The sequence below is a fragment of the Astatotilapia calliptera genome, chromosome 17 (assembly GCF_964374335.1).
Source record: "Astatotilapia calliptera chromosome 17, fAstCal68.1, whole genome shotgun sequence".
NCBI classification, from domain to species: domain Eukaryota; kingdom Metazoa; phylum Chordata; class Actinopteri; order Cichliformes; family Cichlidae; genus Astatotilapia; species Astatotilapia calliptera.
In genome coordinates this window covers 8,781,746-8,793,770 of record NC_137438.1, presented here as the reverse complement: position 1 = coordinate 8,793,770, position 12,025 = coordinate 8,781,746, and the positions used below count along the sequence as shown (strand labels likewise).

The 12,025-nt window shown below is 40.9% G+C and overlaps 1 protein-coding gene across 5 annotated transcripts in view; it reads right to left on the bottom strand.

Moving 5' to 3' along the window:
• Window positions 1–12,025, bottom strand: part of LOC113009621 (discs large homolog 1-like protein) — a 114,881-nt gene that overhangs the window by 80,103 nt on the left and 22,753 nt on the right. For 3 of the 5 annotated variants that reach the window (XM_080292181.1, XM_080292183.1, XM_080292182.1), the window contains exon 2: window positions 4,264–4,608. The exons of the other annotated variants lie outside the window; for them this stretch is intronic. In XM_080292181.1, coding sequence (XP_080148307.1) covers window positions 4,264–4,608 — 345 coding nt within the window. The remainder of the gene's footprint in view (window positions 1–4,263; window positions 4,609–12,025) is intronic. 5 annotated transcript variants of the gene reach the window in all.

The following is a 12,025-nucleotide window of genomic DNA, read 5'->3' as shown; positions in this document are numbered from 1 at the left end:
AAAAAAGTATAGAAATTTGTGTTTGGTGGATTATTTCTTTGTTGTAACAATGTTTATTGGCTACAAAATCCTATGCTGTTGAAAGCCTGTTTATTTCCCCTGAAATGGAGCCACATTTGTAAAGAAAATGCATTTGTGGGTTGTGCCAATGAAAAACTTGCCACACACACAACAGCCTGGCACCTGCTCCTCATGATGGTCATCAGCTCAGTCATATCCCGCTGTGGGATGTCATCCCATTCCTTGACCAGCATTCAAGTCAACCAGTGTGGCTGTGCTGGTCACTCTGGCACAAACAGCACAGCCAAGCTGATCCCACAAGTGTTCAGTGGGGTTGAGGTCTGACCTGCAGACAGGCCACTCCATCCTCTCCATTCACAAATTCTGCAGTTAGTCTGATAAATCCCACAATGTGGAGGCAAGCATTGCCATCTTGGAGGACATAGTTCGGTCCCAGACTGTGGAGATATGGGACCTGCCACTGGTTGCAGAGCCTCTTCTTGATATCTCTGCATTGCGATTGCTACCAGTGAGAACACGCCTCGTTTTTTCATTGAGGAAGATTCTGCCCCACACCATCACTTTGACACTATGATCCAACTGCTGTAGTCAGAATCTGGACGTAGCAACGCTGAACATAACATTCCTCCAGATGTTCAGGTTCTAGTGCACATGTTACCGACACCAGCGCAAAAAGGCTTGATGGTGTACACCAGTCATGGCACCAGAATCTCAGAACAGATTAAACTGTTTGGCATTGACAGACAAGATCTGACAAGTCTCACACTCAACACTGCTCAAACCAAAAATGCATTGTCCTTAAAAATGTGGCTTCATTTAAGGGGAAATAAAGTTTCCAATCATATCATATCATATCAAATTTATTTGTATAAATTTCCGTACTTTTTGTGCTAAGTTTATTTAATTTAAAATTATGGTGAAAAAGAGGTATGATAAATTGTGAGCTTGGAATATTTACAGGAAGATATTATATTAATAAATCAGAGATAATAAACACAGAAAAGTATGTCTGTGTGCGTGTGTGTGTGTGTGTGTGTGTGTATGTGTGAAGACAAGGGAAAAAAAGGTGGAGGGGGGTGGTGGGGTGAACATGGGGAGAACAGGATGGCAGCTCCATCTGTCATACACAAGGAAGCCAGATCCAGCACCTGTGGTCACGCACACACATACACACACACACACACACACACACACACACACACACACACACACACACACACACACACATGCATGCATGAACACACACCATTTGGAGAGCAGAAGTTCTCAAAATAAACCAAATATCCAAATACACGCACACACATAGTTCCCCATCACAGATTTTATACAGACAGACAGGTGATGAGCTGCTGGAGCGGACCGCTCTGCAGAAAGCAATGATGATAATGCAGATAATGATGCCATGCTGTGGTAAGGGCCAGGATATCAAGACCTCGAATGCATCTCCATAAAGTAAATGGAGATAAATGTGATAAGAGAAGGTCACAGGGGAATGAGCTTAAGTGCAGATGGCATCCAGCAAGAACGGCAGCCCAAAATTCTTTGGTTAAATCTGCAGGGGCATGCAGTAATTGATGATTGTCATTATTGTCAACAGAAGAATTGGTGTAATTTCAACAACAACAGAAAAAAAGTTTTAAATATAAAACGACAAGAAGGGAACATGCAGCCACAAGGTGGAGCTCCATGACAACTGTGTCTTCATCATGCTGACAAAATGAAGCGCTTCAGCTTGGTCCAAAGATCTCCCAGCGGACAAATACTGAACTTGTGCTGACTGACAACTGAGTCAGTGCAGAGACAATCAGATTACAGCATATAATGACTTAGATGTGACACCCCACTAATACACATCCTCCTCAGCTTTGGCTGCCAGCACTGAGAGCGGACGCAACTTACTCACAGACAGACACAGTACCACTACTGACAAAACAAAGACTTGATATATTAAAATAAACTGATAATCACACATGCCAGAGTTTTAAAAGGATGCATTAGTGCGGGAGACGACAGTGATGGGGACAAGTTAAAAAAAAGGAATTAAGAAAAGTGAAGAAGTGATATTAAAATCTGCTTATCCTTGTGAAAAAACCCTACATTCGTTACTACAATGTGATAGGAAGTAATTTGTCATTATCAGTGTGCATATAATTTTGTCTATTTAATGAAAAGACCATAATTATAATTTACCAGACACCAGTAAAGCTGACAATACACAGAACATCAATATAGAGCAGAAGGAAAAAGCATATACATTATGGATATGCATAGAGTGTGACCAACGAGTGTGTGTGTGTTAGAGAATACACAACAGTGTGCTCTCAGAGCTGTGCGAGTACAGAGACGCGAGCACTAATATGTGGACAGATACAGTCCAATCAACCAAAATAAAAAGATTACCAGGCTACGCGGTGCGATTAGGAGTGTGTGTGAGAGCGATAGAGCGTCAGAAAGGAAAGAAAGACAAAGCGGGGGGAGGCAGACAGACGCAGAGTGAGTGCAGAACAGAGATAGTAATGGGCCTCATTACTAAAAAATGGGACAAGCATTCGACTGAATCCCCTGCATGCACAGTTCTGCAAAAGTATTCTCCTGGTACAAAGAAAGGCTCTGTGCATGGAAGCAAATTTAGGGCAGTATCCGTGACTTCTAAGTACTTTCGAAAGAGGCCCATCTAATTCTGAAGTCATAGAAAAAGTTCCCCTTTCTAGCTGTCTGCGTCACCTTGACCAGCACCACAGAAAGTCATCAGCTCCAAACATAGAAGGTAGAGTAATGAGACCCCATTGCAGAATAAAATCTCAATATGTTTTGCGGATTATCACCCTATCAACAATAGGACTGTAATATTAGATCAATTTAGACAATATCAGTGAACATCAGGGATGTGATGGCAGCTAATTAAACAGGTTTTTTTGCTGTAAATATTTGGGTTAGGTTAGTTTGAAAACTTCAAGCTTTCCAACAATACATTCCTATAGACAGGGGTGCACATAAGTGGTTCGCAGGTGTGCATGCGCTGTCATAACAAAAGATGCCCACCAGATAAGAAGTTGCAACACGCGTTTGCGTACATAAGATTTTCTGGAGGGGGACAGCTGGCTTCAAACAAATGCCAGCTCACCTCCTGCAACCACTTTTCTGAGAATACGTGCTTCTTTTGCGTTCCGGACTCCTTCTGACATTTCTCTGGAGGTGGAGGAACACCAAAGTAATTGCTTAAAGGAGCTTCTTTGACATCTTTACCTCTAAACAAATGTGTGTCCTCCTCCAGAAAATCCTATGTACGCAGACGCGCGTTGCAACTTCTTATCTGGTGCGTGTCTTTTGTTTTGACAGCGCATGTGCACCTGCGGACCACTTATGTGCACCATCTTGACTTTCAGTTTACTACGTTTTCTGCTTTTTTAAAACAAAATCTGCTTTTAATAGCTGAAGAATAACACATCTTTTTCATATTCTGGCAACTCAAAGCATTTGGAAAATATTGTGGTCTTGGTTAAATACTGAAAAGACCAACCAGGGCTGGAGGGATGAATATGTTTATTTTACTAATGTGAGCCACAACCGCATAGCCCTTCTCAAAATGGTTTTGTGGCCGAAAACTAACAACACACAGTGATCAGAATGTGAACCACACCCTGCAAATCTGGAATCAATTTTAACATGTTGCTTAATGGAAAAAAACAAAAAACAATCCAACAAAACACTGCTGTGTATATACCTAATAATAGGAATTATACCAAATTATTAAGGGAGACCCATGATGCTCACTTCCGCCTACTTTACTAGAGTAGCTTTGCATGATTCACAGGGACAATAGTCTTGATTTATACAACACTGAACCTTGGTGCAACCCCTCAGTTCATCTGCTGTCTGAAAAAAGCTCTTTCAGCTCCCTTCTTTAATGACCTTTAAGTCAACTTTCTCCTGATTGGCTGTCTCTCTTAAACTGGTTTGAACATCATGTTCAACATGTGTCTGAAGTGACCCTTTGGTACAGAGTCAAGAGCGCATAAAAACTATGAAAAAAGCAGCATTCATGCTCATGTATCATTTTGCCCGTATAAATACAGAAAAGCATTATAGATACTGCAAACACGACAAAATCCTGAGCTGTCATGTGAGGCATTAGCAACTGACTCATGCATGAATATATACAGTGCTAGCTTCAGGTATGACACTATGTTTGTCTGTGTTGTAGAGTCAAAGTCACAGAGACAGGCGGCCAGGGTTAGTTACCTGAGCAGGCGTGATGTGTGTATGAGTGACATATCCATGAACGTGTTGAATCTGAGATAGCTGACGCTCCGCCACCTGAACCAGCTCCGCTCCCCGGAGGTCATTGTGGCGACCGAGAGAGCCGTCCCTCCCCAGTGACCGTTCCCTTTCTCTCTCCATGGTTCCAGCACTCCCTTCATCTCTCCTCCAGGTTCCTCCCTCCCTACCCAGGGTCCCTCCATCCCTCCCCAGGGTACTTCCTTCCCTCAGCTCTCTGGCTACTCCCATTTGGTGATGCTGGCAGGGGTGATGGTGGAGTTTTGGGGCACCTGGTGATGCCCCTTCCTCTTCTTGACACCGATACTTCTACAGTCAGAATGGAGGGGAAAAAATGCGAGGAGGGAGGAAACCAGAGGGAAATTCGAAGGAAAAGCAAGTAAGGGCAAGGAAAAGACCCCCAGAGACACAGGAGCAACAGGGCAGAAATGGTTGGAAAGATGGAATATAGTAAGATGGGATAAAAGGAGGAGAAAAAAGGAAAAAGAGGAAGAAAGAGATTAAGTTTGAAGACAAGTTCAGAAGCAGAAAAGCTTCAGTAAAGCTGGAAAAGAAGAAAGCATTAGTGCAAATCCGCAACCAGAATAAAAAAGCATAGCAGAGCACGAGTGTGCGTGCACACATGCATGTGTAATGAGATGTTTTTGTAGTACAGTTTGTGTGTGTAAGCACATGGCCCAGTCCAGGTGTACACTCAGCATGGGAGTAATTGTTTCCTGAGCTTTCCATATCATACACATGTGAACGTGAGCACACACACACACACATACACACACACATATAGAGGAAAGAACAGAAGTTTGCTGGCAAAATAAGATGCAAAACTGAATAAGGACAGTGAGTAGTTGACTGACTGCCTCAGGGAAAAACTGTTTCTTTCTATCCTTGTCATCGCTCTATACCTTCATCACGCCTCTATGCCTTCCACATCTATGACTCTCACTGCACAAAGTCTTATGAGTTTCTCTCCTTGCTCTGATTCCACATTCCCACACACTCTCACTGGCTTCCTTTTAATCTTTTTTTTAAAGTATTTGATGATGTTTCTGCCTAACTGGACAGAGTAAAGCAGAGGGAGTTGGTGAAGCATGTGGGGGAGGGATGCCGGGTCCTTTGCTAGTTTTTGAATCTATGACAGTTTGCGTATACTGTGTAAAAACTGAGCCAGCTGAGCAGCAAGAAAAGGGACACGCTCCTGTACACTGATTAGGTGGATCTGGCTAAAATCCTTTATCCCTCATTAATTTTGCTGTTAAAATCTAAACCAACCGCAAAAAGAAGATACTGATAAAGAGGCACAAATGGGTTTTAAAGCTTCAAGACAAATGGAACTTGAATAAATAATTTCCCCCAGGGATCAATAAAGTATTCTGATTCTGATTCTGATTCTGAATCTTCCGATCATATCATGATAACAGAGTAATTTCAGCTAATATAGCAAGTCAAGTCAAAAACAAATAATCTAAATAGAATCTAGTTCCACATAATATATTATGGGCTTTGGACTCGCAGCTTGAGCCAAACCCTGGTGTGAAATTGAAGTCAGAATGGATTGCATACAGTGTGAAAAGCTCCTTTAAGAGGTTTGTTGCTCTCCCAGGGTAGACTACTTGGCAGCTAACTGCATGCAGACTCAGTGTACTGCTCCTATAGCAAGACATACACCAGTTGAGAAGTTTACTAATGGCATGTCTAAAGGCAAGAATGGGCACATTTAATATATCAGAGTTTTCTCTGATATATTAAATGTGCCCATTCTTGCCTCCACAGGGGCAGGAAAGACGCTTGTTTGACTCTTATTTTCTCTCTACTTCTGACTGACATGCTTTTGGTCTGTTCACTTCCACCAACCATTAACGCTGCAGTCTTTCAAGACTCATACAAAATACTTTAAAAAGTGTTAATTTTTAACTCCACATATTTATTCTGGCCCTCAAATATTTCTGATGTACTGCACTTCTGTGTTGGCTTTATTTTTCAAACCAGGAAGTTACATACATCTTTTACACTTTTTGCTGAAACCTATGCTTTTGGCAGCTGACATATGCTGACCATATTATTTCTATTTTTGTCCAAGTTTAATATGTATATCACTGCTGTGATAGTGGTGAGGTAGAGAGCGTACAGCCCGATCCGGTGGGGAGGTGTGGGATGCCAGATCGGGCGCCCCTCCTCTCTGCTCTCTCCTATCTTGTCACTTTTTTCTTACTTCCTTCTATCACCTTTTCTATCCCTGTGAAGAAGTTAGGCTTCATAAATATTAAAGAGGTAAGTATTATTTCTCAGTTGCAGTGAATTGATAGAAGAAAATAAATTGTAGAAAACTAAACAGAAGAAAGTAGAAGAGAAATAACAATTTAACATAAATCAGTGACGCACTCCAGGGCCTGGTCAACCCTGGCAAGGCTTCCTTGGATGAGGGTGTCTAGTGATAATGGTCGAAACACCCGATGAATTCAAGGTCTACTACTGACGATGTGTCTCAGTTTTTAATAAGATAATCTAGATCAGATCTCTAATCCCTAAACATAACCAAGGAAAGTTAAAAATGGCAGATTAGCTTGGGATGAAGGACTCAAATACCCTGTGAAGTTGAGGCACACAACGATGTGTCCCATTGGTGAAGTTTCTGGGCTGCCTTTCCTCACAACAGCCAACCCTCAAGACTGTCTCCATTGGAAGCAACGCATTATCAGGGATTGTAGCATCAAGTCCTTTTACTGAATCAGAACTAAAGCTATACATCTCACAGAAAATAAGGAAGATTGTGAGAGTTCCTGTTAAGGCTCTGTCAGAATTTAGGAGCTAGGTACCACAAATGTGAAATAGAGCTAAATCTTTATCTCTGTTCTTGAATTTTGGGACAGAGAAGACAGAAAATTTCTGTTTGCTTGTGTTTATGTGTTTTGTCCTTGGAATAAACCGTAATAAACCCAAAGAGATCCAGTTGCCTTGTTGCCTTCGTTTTCAAGCTCTCAAGACTTCAACGACATAGATGACAAAGAACCTACACAGAGACAGAGAGTTGTCTTTATTTTGTCTTGTCTCACTGTCTTGATTGTCGTCACTGGTTTCTTGTTTTCTTGTTACCCAGCTGTTTCCACTCTCTGTGTTAGCTCTCAGTGGTCATTGTATAAATAGCTGTGCCTTTTCATTTGTCCCTCTTTACTGTGTACCTGCCTGTCTGTGTCCCATATGTTTTCCAGATCTTTGTTATGTTGTTTTCTGAGCCCTGTTTGCATTTGCTTTTAACTCTGTCTCACCATATCTTGCATTGAGGTCTTGACGTACTGAAAGGCAAAAAAAGGTGAGTGGGACATTTTATCTACTAATATATAAGAATACAATAAGCTAGGCTGCTAAGCTTAGCAGCTAAGACAGCAAAGAGAAAGCCCTAAGAGTTTCCTTAGACTTAAACTTCTTGTCAAAGTTTTGGTGATGAATATATGGCACCCAGAATAATAACCATACAGTTTGAGGGAGATAGGTTAGAAATGGCTTTAGGTTGGGCATTTGGATAATGCTCTATGTCAATACAATGTCGTAGTAAACTACAGGAACAAGTGTGACTGTGTGATTTATTGTAGAGCTCCCACTGTGACTCTACAGTAACTACACAGCCCACAGTGCTAATTAAACTTCTTTCCCAAGAGAGTATTTTAGACAGTTTGTGCAGATCTGAGCACACTGTTAAAAACTGTTACTATGAATTATTCAGTATCAAATCTGATATACTCCTAATTCAACAGACTAAACATTAGTTCATTCAAGAAATGTAACCAATACATTAACACACCGATTATAACAACTATTAGCTGACAAGGGCTCACCAGAGCATCAGCGCACTAAAGCACTATCACTACATTTGACCCTGCAGCTGACTGCCATCTTGGTCAGCAACAAGATGCCAAATCTATTCTGGATATTGTGTTCAGAGGCTGTGAGTGGGTGGCTGCTTTTCACAGGAGAGCACAGAACAGTATCAGCTAATTTCTGAGAATTCAAATGGACAAGGCTGTGTGTATGTGTGCACCCTGTCTTGTACACCCCCCCTTACATACTTTAACCTCATTTACACCAGGATAAGGACTAAACACCGTTGTGATCTGACTCGATCTCAAGACTTTCAGCATATTTCATTTCCTCTCCAGCGCTTGCTAAGATCTTCCTGCTAATTAGTCAGAAATGCCTCAGAATGCTCCTGAAAGCAGCGTCTGAACAGCCAGGCGCTAAGACCATGAAGAGGCTCTGGCTCACACTGTTGTCACAACACTGCCCTCTGCACTCGCGCACACACATACTCAGTCATAATCCTATATTCTGTGTTTTTATTTTTCGCATGGCACAAGAACACCTCTGAATGAATGGATGCATGAATGAACAGAGACACCAAATAGGTCTCTTTTCACATCAGTGTGTGGGTTTTTGGCTGCTTGGCTATTAGCAGCTGAGCATTCCTAATCAGGACTAGGACTGTGCCTGCAGAAAGCCCGCTGACCACACACACATACACACACAGAAGCAGAAAGACAGGCGTGCGCACTGAGACTGTCATGTGTTAGTGTGTCAGCCAGTCTTGCATAGCCAGAAAAACGTGACTAGATAGGGAGCAGATTCAGCATCCTAGTACATGTTTATGTGTTAGTTTGTGTGTGTTTGAGTGTGAGTGTGTGCGCGTGTATGTGCGCAGCGTAAAGCCAGGCATTAGTCACGCTTGGTGAGATATGAAAGAGCAGGGGATCCTCTGCCGTAAGGAACTTCTCACACACACACATGTGCCTTCATCCTTCTCTCTTTTCTCCCACATCTCGCTCTCTCTCTAATAGTTCACTGGAATCAAGCATAAAGCAATTATTTCCAGAGAAAAGGTGATGACCACACTGATTTATCAACAAAGGCAGCAAGAGAACAAATGGTTAAACAAAATGTTACTCGATCAATAAATCAATGGATACATTTGTCAAAGAAATTGCTTTTTCTCAGCTTGTACAACAATTATGACAGCTTACAAATGATTTTCTATCCGCACACTATTGATATATTTTCAATAGCCTCTGATAAAAATGTAATTATTATGAACAACATGAATATGAAGCAAAAATTATACTATTGAAAGCCTCGATGGCATTAAGAGGAGGACTGAATAAAAACACGTGATGAAATTAAGCATGCAGCTGAGAAGGTAAAGTAACATTAGCTGCTGTTTAGTCAATAATGTCTGTCAAAGCTAAAATATGTGATCTAAGAATTAAAATATGTTTTTACAGAAGATTTCCCTCGCATGACTTCACAGTGACTGAATTGTCTCCAGCAAAAACACAGGCCTTAAAAGAAAGAGAGGAACACATTCATCTATTTTGAATGTGTTCAAATGTCTGACCTAGTTAAGGTGACTTTGATTTATCTTCTCAGGCACTTAAACAACATCCAAAATGGACACATTGCTTGCAAGGTAAAAGCGGCAACAGTTCATGTATTTAAAATATACTCTCCCTTGCTTTTAGCTAGCTTTAGATGGTAGCTTGAGATGGCCAGCAATAGCCAGTCACTGCTCACATGCAACTATAAGGTATTTTGAGATGCTTTTTGATTCAAAGGTAGGAAGTGGTGCAGATGGAAGCAGAAGCGCTGTAAGTGGGCCAGGCTGCTGACTAAGCTAAAGGCTAGCCCAAGCAGATCAGCTGTTCCCCTGCTTTTTTCAGCCAACTTTTGGTCAGAGCAAAAAAAAAAGTTAGACTTTCTCACGCTAGGAGTGAGTATACAAAACATTAGACACTGTCCTGCTTTCATCTTACCAAAACCTGACCTAGTAAGTTGACAGAGAGTCCAGGTCAGGAAAGGGTGGACTCCATAGTTGTGCACCAATTGCTCTGTAATTATTCAGTGGCAAAAGAATATATTACAGTGGCATGATCATCAGTTGACCACTATGCTTTCTATTGTAGCAGTCCCTTAATGTTTGGCTGACTGGCTAGTTTTTATGATGCCACATCAAGCTAATATAACTTCTAAGACTGATTTCTGCTCTATTGTGTACACTGTGGCTGTTTGATGCAGGAATTACTTATCTCTCATCGCTGTTCGAGGCTTTTAGTAAGTTAGGAAAGTGAATGGCACATTCAAAAGCCCATCTGAAGCTCATGTAATATTCAGTTATCTGTTGTTGTGTTCAAACTTACAGCCCAACAAATTTTGAACATTTAACCTGTAACTAGTGGCCAAAAAAGCTGCTATTTGCGATGCTACTGTTTGTTATATTATTATAGACCATCGGCTAATATTAGCTATTTGCCAATTTATTTGAATCTGTATTAATAAATTAAAATTAAAACGCAAAGAGGAGTTCTGAGAAACACCCTGCAAACATGTTTTTTTGTGTTGACCACCCTCTGGTGTTGGTAAGACATGTTTGGAATGTCAAACAGAAAAAGCAGCTGATCAGACGAAGGTCAGGCAAAGCGTAAACAAGCAAATGAATAACTACACATGACAAATATTAAGGAAATCGCTTTATGTTTCAATATTTTGAAAGAAATATATGTTTTGGAATATAACAATAAAAATCTTATTTTAAATTTTATCAAATCACCAAATATTGCAGGAGTGTAATTATGCATTATGACATATGCAAATACTGTGCACGTATACGTATTTGGAAAACTGCACCTGAAAGATGGAAGCTTTACTACAACAACACAGTTTTTCTAAAATCTCAGAAACATCATACTAACCGTGCAACTTTCTTCTTCTCCTCAGGATACACTCAGTTTTCACCCTGTCCAGATTTACTCCCAGAGGACAAAACTACAGCTCTTATTGCACCCACACCCGTGTTGACTCGGGCTCCTTCTCTAAAGCTCCAGTCTAACAGTTGTCTCCTGGCCTCCCTCTATCTAGCAGGCTGTCATACTGAGGTGATCTAATAGGACAGAAGTGAAGTCCATACACTTTATTATGGCCTAACTGCTGAACTGTACAAAAGCAAGCCAAGCATGCACACACACAAATACTTTCAAAGACCAATGCTCCTACTGCATCTTCTTGAATCGCAGTAGCGTACATCTCTTTGTAAAATAAACTGCCTCAAAGTTTTTCACATTCAAATAAAACTAAACTAAAACTATCATGACTGATAATTTTCTCCCCTTGTGTCTCAAACCCCTTTCTCAAGATCAGGTCTACTTTTCACTATTTAGGCAAGTGTACAGACCCATTTATGAAGCCATTTTGGGGTTTGCTGCGTGTTTAATGACTATTCAAAGATGCAGCACAGTGTACTAACACTTCCTCCACATCAAAGCACTGCTCCTGAAGCGCTTGGGTGGAGCTTTAATATTTCATATGTTGATTTTCCACTCAACTGTTTCAGAGTACTTGGTACGACTATGATTGCCAATTTTAGCCCAAGCTTATTCGTTTAGCACAGGTTAGTGTTATGTAACTAACAACAAAGTATAATGGTGACAAATGTATTCATTTAATAATGGATTAGAAATGAACTCTGAAGCCTTTCACATTCAAAAAGGAATGAACTAAAACATTGTAGCAATAGCTAGAATACAGCTCTACTGACAAACAAAAGAAGGGACACATAACATTGTCTAAGTATTTTCAGCCTTGCAGGTGTGTGAGGCTGTCCCAGCATGCACCATGGAAAATACAGGATGTTCCCTCGCAGTGCAAGAGGGTTATTATATGCTTAAGATGCGTTAAGAAAATCTCTAGG